The following is a 20,915-nucleotide window of genomic DNA, read 5'->3' on the forward strand; positions in this document are numbered from 1 at the left end:
CTGATTCAGTTGTGTTGTCACAACACAAGGAGCTTACATAGATTCAACAAATTCCATTAATGTTAATAAAAAATAATTTGCTTGTGTGGAACCACTGTCCATAATTAAATTGAGTAAGTTTAAAGAGTCATTTTTTTGAGTGTATAAGTGCAGTTCATCATTATTTCATGTTAACTATAAGGTAGTTAACTAATGTTAACTAATGAACCTTATTGTAAAGTGTTACCGATATTTGTTTAAATGCAGCACTTACTCACATTATGTATATATATATATACACTCACCGGCCACTTTATTAGGTACCCCATGCTAGTAACGGGTTGGACCCCCTTTTGCCTTCAGAACTGCCTCAATTCTTCGTGGCATAGATTCAACAAGGTGCTGGAAGCATTCCTCAGGGAGTTTGGTCCATATTGACATGATGGCATCACACAGTTGCCGCAGATTTGTCGGCTGCACATCCATGATGCGAATCTCCCGTTCCACCACATCCCAAAGATGCTCTATTGGGTTGAGATCTGGTGACTGTGGAGGCCATTTTAGTACAGTGAACTCATTGTCATGTTCAAGAAACCAATTTGAAATGATTAGAGCTTTGTGACATGGTGGAAGTAGCCATCAGAGGATGGGTACATGGTGGCCATAAAGGGATGGACATGGTCAGAAACAATGCTCAGGTAGGCCGTGGCATTTAAACGATGCCCAATTGGCACTAAAGGGCCTAAAGTGTGCCAGGAAAACATCCCCCACACCATTACACCACCACCACCAGCCTGTACAGTGGTAACAAGGCATGATTGTTCCATGTTCTCATTCTGTTTACGCCAAATTCTGACTCTAACATCTGAATGTCTCAACAAAAATCGAGACTCATCAGACCAGGCAACATTTTTCCAGTCTTCAACTGTTCAATTTTGGTGAGCTCTTGCAAATTGTAGCCTCTTTTTCCTATTTGTAGTGGAGATGAGTGGTACCCGGTGGAGTCTTCTGCTGTTGTAGCCCATCCGCCTCAAGGTTGTGCGTGTTGTGGCTTCACAAATGCTTTGCTGCATACCTCGGTTGTAACGAGTGGTTATTTCAGTCACTGTTGCCCTTCTATCAGCTCGAACCAGTCTGGCCATTCTCCTCTGACCTCTGGCATCAACAAGGCATTTCCGCCCACAGAACTGCCGCTCACTGGATGTTTTTTCTTTTTCGGACCATTCTCTGTAAACCCTAGAGATGGTTGTGCGTGAAAATCCCAGTAGATTAGCAGTTTCTGAAATACTCAGACCAGCCCTTCTGGCACCAACAATCATGCCACGTTCAAAGTCACTCAAATCAACTTTCTTCCCCATACTGATGCTCGGTTTGAACTGCAGGAGATTGTCTTGACCATGTCTACATGCCTAAATGCACTGAGTTGCCGCCATGTGATTGGCTGCTTAGAAATTAAGTGTTAACGAGCAGTTGGACAGGTGTACCTAATAAAGTGGCCGGTGAGTGTATATATATATATATATATATACATGTACATTTGTATAATACTTTACTTGTATGCTTTGTTTGTATGGAAAGGAGTCGATGAATCCTCTGCAGTCAAGCGGGTTCAAAGTCTCCCTTAAGACGTTCAGCAGCTCCTGCATTTCTCTCCAGTTGCTTTTTCTAATTTTCCATCAGCAGCCGGCACGTCTTCATCCAGGGTCCAAGAACCGGACACATGTTTTAGATCTGCAGGTGAAGAGAAACAACAGCTTTAAAATGCATTTGTATCTGTTTGTCTGAAGTGAAGAAATGGGAATAAAAAAAGGTCTAATGCGCCTTTAATGTGTAGTTGTGCTTGTTTGCTTTGTTCACCATAACCATGTGTCTTCATCTATTTACCTACATTGTTTTTGCTGACTTTGTGCTTAATTCGTTTTTTTTTCTATTGAAAGAATATTTTAGTTTATCTTGTGTTTTTATTATATTTTTTAGATAAGACAAAGTTTTAAACTGTCAAATGAACATGTTATAACATGCCTCTCACTTTACAGTATATACCAACAAAAAGAATAGTACTTAGTGCATTGACACAAATTGAGAAATTGGGGAAGAGTTATTTAATTTTAAGTAAAGCTTATTTTCTCCCATCACTACTAGATATTTTAATCATCAAAATCATCTATTAACAGATAACTACTTTTAGTCAGTGATACGTCTACAAAAGTTCTTATTGAGAGAGCATTAGCAGAGCTTCAGATGTTGATGTTTTATTGAAAATGTTTCATTTAAAGTCGCCAATATGGTGATCAGTGTTTGCTTAGTTGGACTCCTGACTTTTTAACATTAGTTTTTTTTTTTTTTGGCTGCTATAACTGTGTTTATAAGACACATTTGTTATAGTAAAGAAAATCAAGTGAGCATGTGATTTTGATGATGATTATATCAACCATGTAATGTTTTGATTCACTGATTTTATTCAAAGTTTATATCTGTGTTTATACGGATGTGCGATTAATTTCATGTTATTTATAATCATATGAACTGTTATAATTGAACTGATTATAATAATCAATTCAAGTGTTTCTACAGCATCCAGTAGTGTTGTGACAATCATACTAATTTTAAAAACACATTGTGCACAAACATATTTTGAAATACTTTATCATTTAGACATACAAAGAAATCAAGAATCAGCAAATAAATCTCAACAATGGTGACAATGAACAACAGATTCAGATAAACAGATCGACTCTTTATAAACACACACTGTAAAAAAGGATTAGTTGACTCAACTTAACTAAGTCAAGTCATCTTGTTGCTTTGACTGAGTTAATTTGAGTCAACTTATAGTGTCAAGTTTATTACACTTCAAAACACGAGTTGACTCAACTTCCTGTATCAAGTAATGTGGACTGGAAAACATTACTTAAGAGAACTAAAAAAAAGATGTTGGTTGAACTTATTTCGGTAATGGTCAATCATCACTCAATCAATGGTCAATCATCACTCATGGCTGACACGGCGGTGTCAGCCATGCAAGGCGCCATCCAGCTCGTCAGGAGCAGCTGGGGTTAGGTGTCTTGCTCATGGACACCTCAACACTTGGTCAGGTGGAACCGGGGATTGAACCACCAACCTTCCAGTTTGTAGATAACCTACATGAACCACTGAGCCACTGCCGCTCAGAGTTTGTCAAGTTAGGGCAACATTATTATTATTGCATTCGGGGTGATATTTGTCGGTTTCGAGAAAGTAGCCTACAGGAATATACTGTGAATTAACAGAGCTCAAAGTCGACACTCAGAGGCTGTGTTCAAAATCATATCCTATACCCTCAATCACTATTCCCTACATTAGTTCACTAATATAGTCCACTTGACTGAGTGAATAATTCAGTTAATTTTCTAAGTTCATTGAGACCCTGATGAACACCTGCTGTTAACAATCAGAATCACTGAACACTGTAAAAAAACAATTAGTTCAGTTTACTTAATTTAATTATGCAAACTTGTTGCCTTGATTTCATCAAGTAAGCATAACTTAATTGCATCAAGTTATTCTTACTTAATCCATTTAAGTTTTGTCAACTTAATTCTATCTGTGATCTGAGGAAGTGTACTCCCAGAGTGCATTGGGGCATGAATAAATGAATTGCTTTGTTTTACTATTTTTGGCTTTGTTTTACCATTACAATTTTATTTGCTATCGTTATTGGGGTTATACTGTCAAGAGACAGCAAATAAAATTGTAATGGTCTAATTAATTTTTTTTTTTTTTTTAAATTGTTACCATTGTTGTGGTTTGCATGCTGAATGTTGAAGTCTGTGTGTGACTCAAGCAAAATTGCAAGTATCATCACAAATATAGAGGGATTATATCAACCCAATGAAACATTTATGCCATAAGTGTTAGCAATAAAATGTTAAACGATCATTATTATACATGAAATATAGCTATGTAATAATTAATACATTAATTCATAACATGGAAATAATTTAAGTATAAATATATATAATATGTATTACTTCACTTCCTTTGAAATCAAATATTTGTGATTTCATGTTGCATCGCATCAATTGGAAGATAATTACAATAATATAAATTAAGTTCCAAGTGCCCAACCAAAGGGAACATTAATCACAATAATGGTGAGAAAAGGGAAATCAACATGAATTTATGAAGTCAACTAAAGAATTGGTAACGCTTTATTTTACGACCCGCAAACAACAGCGTAAGTAAACTGAAAATACAGTGTACGTTTCTGTAATTATAGGGTACTTCTGTGTAGGTATAGGGCAACAATATGTTAAGTTTGGGGTATTAAAGGGGTAACAAGCAGATAGTATATAACCTGCAAATAACTTTGTAAGTAAACTGAAATTACGGTGTACGTTTCTGTAAATATAGTGTACCTCCGTGTAGGTATAAGGTAATAAAGGGGTAAGCTATGCAAGCAAATTATTTATAATGTAATTATTTTAACAGGTACCTATTATGTTAATATATTCCAGGCAAAAATTGTACGTCTGTTGTGTATAAAAGTTATCAAATTTCTGGCAAAATATGTAATTTTGGCATCTGTGGGTTGATTTAACATTATTTAATCTAGTAAGAAAAGCCAATAAATTCATTTTTTATCATACTGTGCTTCCATACACGTTTCATTTTCAACCCACAGATGTCAAAATTACCCTGTAAAATTGCACAAGAACATATTTTGCCAGAAATGTGATGATAACTTTTATATACAACAGACGTACAATTTTTGCCTGGAATATATTAACATAATAGGTACCTGTTTGTTTTAAAATAATTACATTATAAATAATTTGCTTGTATATATGCTTGTTACCCCTTTATTAGCCAACCCAAAACTTAACATATTGTTCCCTTATACCTACACGGAGGTACACTATAATTACAGAAACGTACACCGTAATTTTGATTTACTTACGAAGTTATTTACAGGTTGTATATCTGCTTGTTACCCCTTTATTACCCAAAACTTAACATATTATTCCCTTATACCTACGCGGAAGTACGCTATAATTACAGAAACGTACACTGTAATTTCGGTGTACTTACGCAGTTGTTTGCGGGTCGTAAAATAAAGTGTTACCAAAGAATTTTGATGTTCTCTTAAAATTTGTAGGTGTATTGACAATAATATCCAAGATGACTGCACAATGAACGAATGCAAATAAGAATGATGACTGCAGAAGTGGAAGAAATGAGTGAAAGGTCTATTAAGAATTGCCCCGCCTCATAAACCGTTTGCCCCGCCTGTTTTGTTTGTTTGCTTTGGCAAAATGGTACCCAAACCAGTCAAGTAATGTTTACTAGGTTTTTCTGAGTAACGAAGGAATAGCATGCAAATAGTACAGATTAATAAGAAATTTTAAGTAAGTTCAACAAATTATTAGACATTAAGTAAAGTTAACTTAAAAATTCTTAGTAAGAATAATGTTAGATTTTACAGTGATAGGAACAAGAAGAACAGAAAAAAAGACGAAATCAAGATAAAAGACATTAAATCTTAGCAAAAGATCTCAGCAGAAGAGGATTAAACATCTCCACAAACAGCATTACCAGCTTCACTTATTACTAACCACTGACTTTATTTCTGTCAGACGTCTACAGAAGCTCTTATTAAAAGGTGACAGAGGTTTAGATGTCATTTTATTTTCATTTGATGTTACCATAATGGTGATCAGTGATTGCTTTAGTTGGGCTCTTGACCCTTGACTTTTCAACATTAGCTGTTCTTTGGTGTTATAGCTGTGTCTTTAAAATACATTAGCTATGGCACAAAGCTGAAGATAACAGGATGACAATGACTGTTTGTTAATAGTAACAATTATCATATGGATTGATTTACTGATCTCATTTGTTGCCTAAAGTTGTTAAATGGTTGATGTCTTGTAGTTTAGATTTTACAGATTGAGATCTATCGGGGAATTGACGTTCAAAAAATAATGTTTTAAAAAGGTTATACTAGGGCTGCACGATTAATCGCACAATATTGTTATGCACATCTCATCAGTAAAGCCGGTTCCTTGATTAGTAGTAAATCACCTTCACCTGCTTTCAGATGGACGATATGATGCATATATGAAAGTGTTAAATTAACACTCAAGAGTGTTAAAGTTAATGAGATAATTAAGTGATTAATTTAGTGATCATTGAGCATTATTGAAGACACCTGATGATAACAAGCAGAATCACTGAAGGAGAAAATCTAAAATTGTAAGCCACCGTTATGGCGATCAGTGTTTGCTTTAGTTGGACTCTTGATCCTTATACTTTAAGTTTAAATTTTGTTTGTCTGCTGTTATTGATTTATTACAGTAAAATTAACAAAGACAAGTGTGATCTGACAGTGTTGGTTATGTTTTGACATAATCATGCTGTGATCTGAAAAATGAAACTCATTCAGATGATCTTGTTTAACTTGATAGCAACAGTTTAGTGGTTTTACAACATATGATAATTGAATTTTTCTTATTATCCAAAACATTTAATAAAAATTGTTATGATCAAATCACTTTCAAATGCATTTATTTAGAAACACAGACATCAATAATCAGCCTGTGAATCTCAACCGTGGTGACAATAATAATCCTTGTTGCCACCAATCACAACTAATTAATGGCTCCCATCATGCATTGCTGTATAAATAAATTATGATCTGAATTGTCTATGTAATTTACTTTTCCTAATTGAATATTCTGCTTGTCGCCATTGTTGAGATGCATTGACTGAATCTTGATATCTGTGTGTGCCTAAAAGAAAGATTTTTTTTATTTTTATTTTTTACAACTTTTAAGAAATCCTTTATATTAGAATCTCAGTTATGCTGTAACCAATAGCATAAATCACAAACAATTAGTTCAAATGATGAATGTCATAATATAACCAACACCATTAGATCATTTTTTTTCTTTGTTCATCTGGGAGGTATAACTCACGAATACAGCGGGCGAATAAAATCTAAAGTTAATAATATAAGGGTCAAGAGCCCAAGTAAAGCAATCACTGATCACCATTATGGTAATATCAAATGAAAATAAAATGACATCTAAACCTCTGTCACCTTTTAATAAGAACTTCTGTAGACGTCTGACAGAAATAAAGTCAGTCTGGTTAGTAGTAAGTGAATCTGGTAATGCTGTTTGTGGAGATGTTTAATCCTCTTCTGCTGAGATCTTTTGCTAAGATTTAATGTCTTTTATCTTGATTTCGTCTTTTTTTCTGTTTTTCTTGTTCCTATTTCCTTCAGTGATTCTGATTGTTAACAGCAGGTGTTCATCAGGGTCTCAATGAACTTAGAAAATTAACTGAATTATTCACTCAGTCAAGTGGACTATATTAGTGAACTAATGTAGGGAATAGTGATTGAGGATATAGGATACGATTTTGAACACAGCCTCTGAGTGTCGACTTTGAGCTCTGTTAATTCACAGTATATTCCTGTAGGCTACTTTCTCGAAACCGACAAATATCACCCCGAATGCAATAATAATAATGTTGCCCTAACTTGACTCTGAGTGGCAGTGGCTCTGTGGTTCATGTAGGTTATCTACAAACTGGAAGGTTGGTGGTTCAATCCCCGGTTCCACCTGACCAAGTGTCGAGGTGTCCATGAGCAAGACACCTAACCCCAGCTGCTCCTGACGAGCCGGATGGTGCCTTGCATGGCTGACACTGCCGTCAGTGACTGCGAGGTGAATCCATTTACCGAAATAAGTTCAACCAACATCTTTTTTTTTAGTTCTCTTAAGTAATGTTTTCCAGTCCACATTACTTGATACAGGAAGTTGAGTCAACTCGTGTTTTGAAGTGTAATAAACTTGACACTATGGGCTCTATCTTGCACTCGGCGCAAATGACTTTGTACACTGACGCATGTATCATTCCTATTTTGCACCCGCGCAAAGCGGACTTTTCCCTCCACAGACGCACGTCGGTTAACTAAGAAATACACTTGCGCTCCCCGGGGCGGTTCAGCGCAAAGAGGAGGCGTGTTCCGGCGCAAACTTTCCCTCATGCTATTTTGCTGTTCTATAAAACAATTGCGCCACTGACCAGAAAAAAACTAGTCTAAAGTCAGTGGCGCGTTGCGCGTTGTTCATTATGCTATTTTAAGCGCGCATGCTTGGCCATAATGTATCGGGTGCACAACGCGCATACACTTTGATTCTCTCATCAACACAGATGCAGCAGTTTTTATTTTTGCAAATCATACATTATAACAAGGAAAAATATTAACACATGAGGGAAATCATTGTGGTGTCCATGAAAATTTAGTTTTTTTCCTCCCACGCCTGTTTAACCGACGCTGATTTGTATGGGGATGGGAGAAACCCACCCACGATAGATAGATAGATAGATAGATAGATAGATAGATAGATAGATAGATAGATAGATAGATAGATAGATAGATAGATAGATAGATAGATAGATAGATAGATAAATAGATAGATAAGTCTGATTTGAACGTTGAATTTCTTGTTATTTCTGCATGCATTCTCAGACAGTCAATAAACAGTGCCGTCTGAGGGTGTTACTGAATGAGGGTTTATGCCATAGTTTACAGGTGCACGCAAAACACGCAATACAACGTCACTTCTCTGTCTTTCACGGTCCTGACAAGAACGTCGGTCTCCTCGGCTGTGAACCGCTCCTGACGCGCGCCTGGTGAATCCGCCGTTATAATAGCAATCCGCCATGCAACATGCGCACCTGCTCTTAAAGGGAATGTGAGATGACGCTCTGATTGGTTTATTCCACGTTACGCCCAAACCACACCTATGAATAATGAAGCTACTTCAGACCAACCTCTTTTAGATTTGCGCCAGGCGCAAGAGGCATTTATCCCGCCGGGAAAATAGCAACAGCGCCGGGATCCGCCCACAAAGTTACTTGCGCTTTGCGCTTTGACACTTGCGTTTCAGATCGTTAAAATAGGGCCCTATAAGTTGACTCAAATTAACTCAGTCAAAGCAACAAGATGACTTGACTTAGTTGAGTCAACTAATCCTTTTTTACAGTGCAGTTTCAGCAGCCAGAGTAAAACTTAAGTTAAAATGTCAAGAGCCCAACTGAAGCAAACACTGATTTCCATAATGGTGGCTTCAAATTAAATATTTTAAATAAAACATCAACATCCAAACCTCTGTTAATTCTCAATAAGAACTTCTGTAGACATATGACAGAAATGAAGTCAAACTGGTTTGTAATTTAATTTATTAGATTTTTAGTTTTTCTATGTCTGACATTAGATCACTTATTATTTGCAGTAAGAATTGATTAAAATGTGCATGAAAAGTTGTCTAAATCATTAAGTTAACAAGGCATTTTAACTCAATTTTTTTAAAGTTTAACTTATAAAATAGAATTTGTTTTCCCCACTTAATTAACTTTTATACAACAACACAACATTTGTTGACTGGACTAGGAAATAACAGTTGAATCAACTTAAATCCATTACATTACGATCTCAGTTGTCATTAATGTTCCCCTACTCTGTTCAATCCAGACGGTTGTCGTGCTGGTCCTGTAGTTGCAGCCGTCGCGTGCGCTAACGCGCCAAGTACACTGCTGCCGTTAACGCCGGACAGAAGGGGAGTCACACTACCTTATGGAAAGAAGCGTAAATGGATGGAGAAGCATAGTTTACTGTAAAGCTACGTCTTAGTTTTGCTTATCTTGGCGAAAGCCGAGTACAAATCAGCATGAAGTTTTAACATCTACTCTCGTGTAATAGAAATCATGAAGATCTGGATACATCCAGTGACTGCGGTGAATAGTGCTGCTGGCAACCAGGGAAAGACCTTGTGACAGCCTGGAGAGACAGCTGACAGGAGGAAAGAGACCCCAATGGGGCTGGTAAGGGTTAGCTACCCTTGTCGGCAGTATCCAGCTCCGTGTTTACAGGATGCTGGAGACACCCGCCCAAGGCTTCTGAGAAATTAAAGAGAAAAATACCCCTAGAGTCTGCGAGAGCGGGGGCGGAAGATGACTCAATGTTGGACAACATGGTTAACGACTTAGGAATGGAAACGGATATGAGTATGGAGAGTAAGACTAGTTCAAGATCTGCAGTAAGTAAAGTCATTGAACTCCAAGTTTGTGTCTGTGGCTGGAGCAAGGTGACAACGGTCAGGGGTTTGAAGGTTCATCAAGGGAAAATGAAATGCTTGAGGGAGAAGGGACAAGGGCCTCGCATTGATCAGTACTTCTTACGAAGTCAGTCAAGTCAGTCGAATGAAATCCAGCGACAGGAAGCAAACCACAGCTCGCAGGATATCAGCACCCCTGTCATTGACGAAAGGAGGGCTTGCACAGTTAGTGATGAACATATTCATACTTGTGAACCCGGTCAGGCTAACCAGCCCAGCCAGCACAGCCATGTGGGGCCCACATGGGTTTGACGTGGGCTATCTAACTGGGACCCAGCCAGTTTTGCTCCCGGTTTCCATGTAGGCCCCACATGGGTTTGCCCAGATGAAATGAACACTGCTCAGTGTGCACACTACAGGCTGTTAAATGTAACACTGATCAGTGTTGGAGTTAATGAGATAATTAAGTGATTGAATATGATTGAAGATTATTGAAGACACCTAAAGCAGAATCACTGAAGGAGAAAATTGTAAGCCACCGTTATGGCGATCATTGTTTGCTTTAGTTGGGCTCTTGACCCTTATGTTATTAACTTTAGATTTTGTTTGGCTGTTGTTTCTGACTTATAACTGCCAGAAGAAAAAAAAAAAAAAAAAAAAAAAAAAAAGTTATGTAATGGTGTTGGTTATATTATGAAATTTATGTCATCATTTGAACCTTATGTTTAGTGATTTATGCTGTTGGTTACAGCATAACTGTGATTCTGCATAAATATCCAGAATTTTAGATATAATATAAAGGATTTCTTAAAAGTTGTTTTCAAAAAAAAAACTTTCTTTTAGGCACACCCAGACGTCAAGATTCAGTCAATGCATCTCAATAATGGTGACGAGCAGAATATTCAATTAGGAAAAGTAAATTACATAGACAATTCAGATCATAATTTATTCATACCGCAATGCATGATGGGAGCCAGTAATGAGTTGTGATTGGTGGCAGCCACTGCAACATGCATTATTATTGTCACCATTGTTGAGATTCACAGACTGATTATTGATGTCTGTGTTTCTAAATAAATTCATTTGAAAGTGTTTTGATCAGAACAATGTTTATTAAATATTTTGGATTAAAAAAAATACTGATAATCATATGCTGTGGAATCACAAAGCTGTTGCTAACAAGTTGAACCAGAAGTTGAACCATCTCAATAAGTTTCATTTATCAGATCACAGCATGATTATGCCTAAACATAACCAACACTATAAGATCACACTTTTCTTTGTTCATTTGACTGTTATAAATCAATAACAGCAGACAAACAAAATTTAAAGTGACAGTCTAAGGGTCAAGAGTCCAACTAAAGCAAACGCTGATCGCCATACCGGTGGCTTACAATTTGTGATTTTCTCCTTCAGTGATTCTGCTTGTTAACATCAGGTGTCTTCAATAATGCTCAATCATTATTCAATCACTTAATTATCTAATTAACTCCAACACTGGTCAGTGTTACATTTAACAGCCTATAGTGTGCACACTGAGCAGTATTCATTTCATCTGGGCAAACCCATGTGGGGCCTACATGGAAACCGGGAGCAAAACTGTCTGGGTCCCAGTTAGATAGCCCAGGTCTAACCCATGTGGGCCCCACATGGCTGTGCTGGCTGGGAGCATAAGAGAGAAAAGAACCTCAACGGGCATAGGCCTGGAGTTAGATGGCCAAGAGCTTGTGAGAAAACTGCATGGGACACGGTAAACACAGATCTATGCTTTGCATTGGAAAGATTAACTGGTACAGTTGAAAAGAAGCTGGATAAATTTGGGGACATCATTTACGCATATGGAAGTGAGAGGTTTGGTGTGGAAAAAAGGAAGGAAAAAGTACAAACTACTCCTGGAATGTCTAGACGGCAGCAGAAAATTGAAGGGTTAGTTAGAGAAAGGAGACAGCTGAGGAAGCAATGGAAAAGAGCCGAACAAAGTCAGAAGGAGGGACTCAATCTCTTACAAAGGGCCATAAAAGATAAGCTGGCAACATTACGCAGAGCTGAGCGCCTACGGAAACGCTACAAAAAGAAGGAACGTGCGAGGGCTAATTTCTATAAAGACCCATTCAAATTCGTAAAGAAGTTATTCACCAGTGAGAAGAATGGCACTTTAAAAACATCTAGGATTGAGCTAGAGAGATATTTGGAGGACACGCATACAGATGCAAAAAGGCATGAGCCTATGTCAATTCCATCAGACATACCACCTATCAACCCACCAGAATACCAAATGGAGGTCTGTGCACCTAAGTGGAAAGAGGTAGAGCAGGCTGTGAGAAAGGCAAGGGCTTCATCATCTCCAGGGCCTAATGGAGTTCCGTACAGAGTGTACAAGAGTGCTTCAGGAGTTCTGCGAATTCTGTGGAAATTGATAAAAGTGGCATGGGAAAAACAGGTTGTACCTAGAGCATGGCGCAGAGCAGGTGGAGTCTTTATACCTAAAGAAAAAGATGCTACAAGCATCAGTCAGTTTCGTCCTATTTCACTATTAAACGTTGAGGGTAAGATTTTCTTCAGCATTATTGCCCAGAGATTGTCCACCTACCTGTTAAAGAATGGCTTCATTGACACCTCAGTTCAAAAAGCGGGTATTCCAGGGTTCTCAGGATGCTTAGAACACATCAATGTTATCTGGCAACGAATTCAGTCAGCTAAAAAGGAGAGGAAGGAGCTCCATGTGACATTCCTGGATTTGGCTAATGCATATGGTTCAGTGCCACATGAGCTTCTTTGGGCAGCATTTGATTTTTTCAGAGTACCAATGTCAATAACAAATTTAGTGAAAGCCTATTTTGGAGATTTGCAATTCAGTTTCTCAACTCCAAAATTCAGCACTGCATGGCAATGCCTAGAGGTTGGAATAATGGCAGGATGCACCATTTCTCCACTGGCTTTTACCATGGCGATGGAAGTAATCATGAGGGCATCAAGATGGGTAGTAGGAGGAGAGCGCTTGGCTTCTGGGATGCGACTACCACCAATCAGAGCATACATGGATGACATGACAACCATGACTACAACAGTAGCCTGCACTAATCGGTTATTGGGGAAGTTAACAGATAATATTGAATGGGCACGAATGAAATTTAAGCCCTCTAAATCAAGGAGCATCTCGATAGTTAAAGGAAAGGTAGTAGATAAAACATTCTTCATTAATGGTGAGGCAATACCAACAGTTTCTGAGAAGCCAGTAAAGAGTCTTGGGAGATGGTACGATGGGGATCTAAAGGACACAGTTCGGGTGGGAGAAGTTAGACGACAAGCAGTGGAAGGGTTGAAGAGCATAAACAGCTGTGCTCTACCTGGTAAACTAAAACTCTGGTGCTTTCAGTTTGGTCTACTGCCGAGGTTGCTGTGGCCACTGACCGTGTACGAGGTTTCTTTGACAACAGTGGAGAAGCTGGAAGCGTTGGTAAGTTCATACATCAGGAAATGGTTGGGAGTTCCACGCTGCCTCAGCAGAGTAGGACTTTATAGTAAAGGAATATTGCAGCTGCCAGTCTCTGCTTTAACCGAGGAGTTCAAGTGTGCCAAGGTCAGGCTGGAAATGACCTTAGTAGAGTCACGCGACAAATGTGTAAGGGAGGCAGCCCCTGTGTTAAAAACTGGTAGAAAGTGGTCAGCAAAGAAATCTGTAGTAGAGGCAAAGGCTGCCCTTCAAATTAGGGATATCGTGGGACAGGTACAGCATGGAAGAGGGGGTTTTGGGCTCAGTTTAGCTCCTCCTAAATGGCACAAGGCAGGCCCAGCTCAAAGGAGGAAGCTGGTAGTCAACGAGGTGCGACAGCAGGAGGAGAGGATGAGGTGTATAAAGGCCATTTCACAGGCCAAGCAGGGAGAGTGGACGAGATGGGAGAGTGTGGAACAACGTAAGATGGGCTGGCAAGACCTTTGGTTAATGGAAGAGAGTAGGATCAGTTTCCTTATTAGGTCAACATATGATGTTCTCCCATCACCGCAGAACCTAAACCTCTGGGTAGGAGAGGATCCCTCTTGTCCTTTGTGTTCATCACCTGCCACATTAAGGCACATTTTGACAGGATGTAAGGTGGCTCTTAGCCAAGGTCGGTTTACTTGGCGCCATGACCAAGTACTGCGATGTTTGGCTTTAGCATTAGAAGGCAAGCGTAACATGACCAATAAGTTGCCACCTGTTCTAGCAAAACATTACACGCAGAAGACAATATTCCTCCGCCCAGGCGAGCAACCACCAAGAAAAGGTGTTAACACCAATTCTCGCCCAGGACAACTGGAAGCTGCTAGGGACTGGAAGATGCTGGCTGATCTTGACCAACGGCTTATTTTTCCACCTGAGATTGCCACCACTAACCTACGACCAGATATTGTTTTGTGGTCTGGATCAGCACGCATTGTTCAACTGATAGAGTTAACAGTGCCATGGGAGGATGCGGTAGATGAGGCATATGAGAGGAAGAAACTGCGGTATGCTCATCTGGCCACTGAAGCAGAACAGCGAGGATGGAGAGTCCAGGTTTATCCAGTGGAAGTGGGTTGTCGAGGTTTTGTGGCACACTCTACAACCCGGTTCCTCAGAGACGTCGGATTCAGTGGCCAAGAGTTGCGTCGCACAGTAAAGAACTTATCTGAAGCAGCAGAAAGGAGCAGCAACTGGCTGTGGTTGAGACGGAAAGATTCTAGCTGGCTGTGTACAGGCCGCCACGCTACGGTTTCGTAGAGTTCTTGAAAACTTGAAGAGTCTGTTGGTTTGTTTGTATACGTTCCTGTGGATATTGCGTGAATGACGGGTGGTTGGGTAGATATTGTGTTTTGCGGTAGGTGGTATGCCATACGGAACCGTTGTCCACTGAAACTGCATATTAACGCACCAGTGGGGCTCGACAGCCTTAGTCAACGGGTTGGCGCGTATGGTTGGGTCGCGGAGATTGTGATATTGTGGTTAGGTCTCAGCAGCAGGAGGGATGTAGAGGTCAGTAAGCTGGGCTGAGTTGAGTGGGGGACGGAGGGGGGTGACTCTGGGACGCCAGAGTCACTGTCGAGCCCTCTTGAGGTGTCGTGGGCTAGTCGACGAAACACTGAGGACGGAAGGTGCCCACTTGAAGACCCTAGAGATGTCCCCTACTCTGTTCAATCCAGACGGTTGTCGTGCTGGTCCTGTAGTTGCAGCCGTCGCGTGCGCTAACGCGCCAAGTACACTGCTGCCGTTAACGCCGGACAGAAGGGGAGTCACACTACCTTATGGAAAGAAGCGTAAATGGATGGAGAAGCATAGTTTACTGTAAAGCTACGTCTTAGTTTTGCTTATCTTGGCGAAAGCCGAGTACAAATCAGCATGAAGTTTTAACATCTACTCTCGTGTAATGGAAATCAATGTCAGGCCGGCAGTCAAGAGGTGTTAAAAGATGCACAAGAAGAGACTTGCCAAGAGTTTTAAATCATTCATTTATGACATGTCTGGTGACTGTGAGCTGAATTTGCATGCAGGAGAGAAATAGTGGCTAGCAAAGAAAAACAATTTAGCATTCATTTTGATCACGGCTTTTCTTAAAAAAGAAACCTGGTAAAAAGTGGTGGTTTGTTGTTGTCTCATTAAAGTTTCGTCTTCAGGTTCTGTGCTCCTATTGGTTTTTGATTTGATGTTTGTCGAAGAAGTCACACTGCAGGACTGTGTCTCAAAACTTCTGACACTGCCAGAATTTCGTCTTGGTAAAATTTGATCACAATGGTCATTAATCGGCTTTCGGCGAACATGTCAAAAGTGATCAAAGACTTGAGATTTTTGCCTAGGATAAAAAGAATCATTTAGGATTCACGAAAGTTGTCTTGAATAACAGATTCAAGACAACTTTCCAACTAACTGGCCATGATGGCCATGATGCAGACAGAGCATGATTCAGGAGACCAAGTTATAATAAAAATGAGCATTTATTGTGTTTATTGAATAATCTTCATCTGACTAGCACAAATTCAACATCTGTTATTCAAGCAAAGCAAAAGCAATGGAAACTGCTACACAACATTGTCATTCGCTTATATCTAACTTGTGAAGACAATACAGCACACAACATAAGATTACAGTAATAGAAAAAAAAAACAAGTAAATCAATACAGATCTTTAAATCATTTACGTCACAATTGTATGATCAAATTAATTTCGAAGAATAAAAAAAAATTGGGTAATTAAGTGTGGAAGTGAAGTAAACAATGTAAGGATGTAAATTCAAAGCACTCAGCATTTTGTTTGAAGTAAACAATGTAAGGATGTAAATTCAAAGCACTCAGCATTTTGAAGTATTACTTTAGTTCAAGCTGTACAGAAAGGCTTTAGTAATGCCAAGATCATGGGATCAAATAACAGGGAATGGGTGGCAGTGCCGTTCTGCCCAATTTTCTGCCCAATGTGAATTTCTCCATCAGTTCGCTCAATTGTTATCCTTTCATTTTCGTTCCGCCCTAGAAAAAGCCCTCACACTGAATGGTTGGATACATTATTGTCACCTTTATGTATATAGTACTTTTATATATTTATTTATACAATACAGATTGTAGTTTCAAAGAAGCTTCACCGTGATATCATATACATTGTGCAACTGCCCTTTGCCTTTGAGCATCTGCATTTAGACACCGCTGATTTCTCGAAAGCCACTGAACAATTCAGTTCACTTCTTTCTCCAGAGCTTTCCAACTTGTACACTGTCTCACACCAGAGATTTTTCTGGTCTTTTCTTGTCTTGACAGCAGTGACTTTAAACTTCTCATTTGGAGGAATCAGCACCTCTTTCTGTTCAGGATACTTAGAATATTTGATCACATTAACACCTTTGCAAGTTTTGATTTCAAAACAAGATTTAGTTCCAAAACCCTGTGCTACTTTACGATCAAGAGAGGATGAAGCAAATGAACCGAAACGAACCTCTGTGCCTGTGACATTCTTATAAAATTCAGCTTTTGTACCACGATATGTTGACTTGCATTTCTTTTGTTTTTTAGTCAATATCTTTATTGCATCTGTTAACAAAAATTGAAGTGAATACCATTTGAATGTCTGGTTTCTGTAGTTTTGTTTACCATTATAAACAGCCATATCAAAATTGCTATATATGCTAGAATTAAGGTTAGTGTACACATACAAGGCAATAGAATGATTCTTTGTCAATTTATCTTCTGGCGCTCTGGCATTCTCTTCACCTTCTTGCCACGCCTTTTTAAATTCAGTTGAGTTATTGATTTCCTTCTTTAGATATTTATTCCTCACCAGATATGCCATTTTCTTTCCACAGGCCATATATTGATCATCAACTGAATCCAGTGCCATATCCATTTGATATATCTGTCCTTCAGCAGCAGCAGCAGCGCTGTGATCCTGCAGCAACAGAAATCATAATGATCACATCATATTCATGTCTGTAATATTCATACTAGAACACAAGCTTACCTGTCCTAGAGCAGCAAAAATGATAAGAGCTTCAATGATCAGCAGCATCTTGATTCAGGCAAATCCCTCAGATGATCAGGTAGATCTAGTGAAGAACAGATGATGAAAGACAATTAAAACTTTTTTTTTTTCTTTTTTTTTACTAAATCATTCCAAGAGGAATATGTACAGATTTACACACTAAAAATGTTACACAATAAAGTTTTACCCAGGTGTTCTTGGACTGTTCTGCTAGTGAATTTATAAAACAAGAATAATACATTTAACCCCTTTAAATCTTTTAAAATACCTTCTTGCCATCCAGAGGCTTGCGTTCTGCAAGTGAACCTTGTGGTGCCATCCCAAAAAGGCACAATATCACTAGCATGGACCTTTAACTTGACTGTTCCAAGCTGGTGGAATGACCTGCCTAACTCAACCCGAGCTGCAAATTTTTTAGCCATTCGTCCCCTTGGAATTATAAGGTTCTATCTGACATTTTTGTCAAAATTGAGTTATTCACATATTCTTATTCTGTGACAACTTATTTACATTATGTGATGTGTTTTTTTAAATTGTGTCCATTGTGGGACTTTTTATTGAAAAAACAAAAAGGTTCTATCTACAAAATCGAACTCTAACTTGGCTCTATAAGGTTCTATCTGCGTGAGCCAATCAGCACTTCGAATGCACAGAAGAGGACCAATCAGAATCAACTTTATATGTCATGTCGCAGGCTTTTTCCTTGAAGACAAAAAGAAACCCCAATAAAGGCATAATGCTATACATTTACAGTAAATTAAATATTCACTAAATTGTGTAGTGTTATGAAGTGGCTTTAATTTGGCCATTTTCTTTATAGTGTATTGGTTATTATTATTAATGATCAATGAGGTTATTATTAATAACTATTATTATTATAGTTATTATTATCTGAATTATACAAATATGCAGTGGGTAAATTGAATATTTTAAAAAAAACATTTAACATGCAAGTGTGTGCGCGCGAGTGTGTGAAAGTGTGTGTGTGACTGTGTGTGCGAGTGTGTGAAAGTGTGTGTGTGTGTGTGTGTGTGTGCGCGCGCGCGCGCGTGTGTGTGTGTGTGTGTGTGTGTGTGAAAGTGTGTTGGTGTGTGTGTGTGTGTGTGTGTGTGTGTGTGTGTGTGTGTGTGTGTGTGTGTGTGAAAGTGTGTGACTGTGTGTGTGTGAGTGAGAGAGAGTGTGTGTGTGTGTGATTAAAAAATTAGTCTGACATTTTTTGTGATCATAATAGTCAGTGAATAATTTTTCAATGATTATTAAACTTTATGAATTAATTTGCTGAAGCATGTCGATTTTCTTGTAGTTTTTAAAGTCTTGAAATGTCTTAATTTTTACAATTTTAAGCCTTAAAGGTCAAATAGTTAACAATTTCATTGATGGGGTCTTAATTACAACAATAAACGTTAGCATGTTATTTCAGCCATATTACTGATGTCTAGAGAGAAAGCCATTTCACCTGGCCCACTTTAGCTGGAATAAAGTCCTGCTTAGATGTATTACAGTAGCTGCTTTCTGTCTAAACAAAAGAAAGATTAAAGTAACAATTTCTGCAATAATGTGTTTAATTACCCACCAAATTGGTAACGAAAATTAAGATTCTGCACTGGACAAAATATTTAGACCTACCTTGCTTAATTTGAAATGTCCTAAATACATGGAAGTGCTAAAAAATATGAAATAAATGTCATAGAAAGGATAAAATTTTACTTTCTAACACATGTTGAGACATTGTTACAACATTAATTTTATATTTAATGTTCAAATAATGTTTTGGCAGATAGAACCTTATAATTCTAAGCGAAAAGTGTTTTTTTAGAATTAGAAGGTTCTATCTGCGTTTGACCCATTCCAAAAAAAAACCATTTACAAATTTGAGAGGATTTTGATATTGTATATTTAGAATACATTTAGGGTCCCTGTTATTTTCATGTTTGAAAGAAACTTGTTCCCCATATAAATTTTCCTATATGTAATGCAAAAACTTTGAAGCTCAATATCTCAAAACTGCTCAGAACGCAGATAGAACCTTATAATTCCAAGGGGACGAATTGTCAAGAAACTGCTGAAGACGCATCTCTTTCGTCAACTTGACCCATTAACACTTACTATTCTTAATCTATTATAAAAAAAAATTATAAAAAAAAACATTTCTACATGTACTGTAACTGAGACTGCATGTCCTACTGTTAGTTTGATTGCTCTCCTCATTTGTAAGTCGATTTGGATAAAAGTGTCTGTTAAATGATTACATGTAAAATGTAAATTACCTTGGAATTTTTTTTGTAAGGTTCTTCACTTGTTCAGGAACATTGATGAGAGAAGATCAGAAAAGTCATCCAGTCAGTCGACAACAGCTGTATTTAAACCATAAAAAAAGGAACCTTACTTTTTTGTTACAACACGCAGTTTGACCAATGTTTATGTTACGTACATGACCGACCGACCAATGGTGGCTTGCGAGAAGGCTGGACCTAAAACAATACAAAAACGCACATCAAGCCATCCACAAGCGTTCATGTAAACACTACATTCAGATTCATCAATGGGAATGAATTCAGTCCGTTTGAAACAAAAGTTGTGCATGTAAACATAAGGAATGGAGACTGTAGAAAGCAAAAGCCGAATCCCAGACATTTTGGGCAATCTAGAAATCCCGGCTGGACGCTTTTTTTATTTTTACGTTCAAAAAGAGGACATGTCCGGGAAAAAGAGGACATATGGTCATCCTAAGTAAAATGTATCAAGGTTTTCAGAGAATCTTGCACCAGGATGTGAAACTGCACTAAAGCAAATTCTTAAATAAGCTTTGGTTCCCTTCAGGCTCTTTACTCATGATGTGCATGTTCTGTTCCTTTCTCGTTTTTTTCCCGGATGTTTCGCTTCGCTTCAAACTGTCCTGTCAAACTGTCCTGTCCTGTTTAAATATAAATTAAAAAAATATTTATGTCATTAGAACTTTGTTTCTGAACAGATTAATTGAGTGTGTTGAATCTCTTGAATTGCCTCTTTTGTGCAACACCTGAACATTAATTTGAAGTCACCGTTATGGTGATCAGTGTTTGATTTAGTTGGCCTCTTGATCCTTGACCTTTGAGTGCTTTTTTTTTCTTTTCCTCTGGCTGCTGTTACTGTGTGTTTGTATAACACTTTACTTGAAGGGGTGTGCATAAGACTGACATGACACTTTCATAATCATGACACTGTCATTAAGTGGCATTTGCTCAATTATGACATTTTAAATGCAAATATGACATTGTTTGAGATGTCTTTGTTATGACAACTTGACATAAACCAATACATCATAACCTGTCAGTGTCTTTGTCATGACAACTTGACATAAACCAATAATA

The 20,915-nt window shown here is 38.2% G+C and overlaps 1 protein-coding gene across 1 annotated transcript; it reads right to left on the reverse strand.

Annotated features, from left to right (window-relative positions):
* Positions 1-16,530: 16,530 nt before the first annotated feature.
* LOC130070984 (erythroblast NAD(P)(+)--arginine ADP-ribosyltransferase-like) lies at positions 16,531-17,592 on the reverse strand. Its single transcript, XM_056235587.1, has 2 exons — positions 17,545-17,592; positions 16,531-17,472 (listed from the first exon to the last, which is right to left on the reverse strand). The coding sequence occupies exons 1-2, from the start codon at positions 17,590-17,592 to the stop codon at positions 16,672-16,674; spliced, it is 849 nt and encodes a 282-aa protein (XP_056091562.1). The 3' UTR covers positions 16,531-16,671.
* Positions 17,593-20,915: the final 3,323 nt, after the last annotated feature.

The sequence above is a fragment of the Rhinichthys klamathensis genome, unplaced genomic scaffold, assembly GCF_029890125.1.
Source record: "Rhinichthys klamathensis goyatoka isolate OS25496 unplaced genomic scaffold, OSU_Roscu_1.1 h1tg000423l_1, whole genome shotgun sequence".
In the NCBI taxonomy this organism is placed as follows: domain Eukaryota; kingdom Metazoa; phylum Chordata; class Actinopteri; order Cypriniformes; family Leuciscidae; genus Rhinichthys; species Rhinichthys klamathensis.

Coding starts and splice junctions, on each gene's coding strand:
- LOC130070984 (XM_056235587.1), bottom strand. CDS start 17,592: ATGCTGCTGATCATTGAAGCTCTTATCATTTTTGCTGCTCTAGGACAG. Junction 17,473..17,544: donor TTTTTGCTGCTCTAGGACAG/GTAAGCTTGTGT, acceptor CTGTTGCTGCAG/GATCACAGCGCTGCTGCTGC.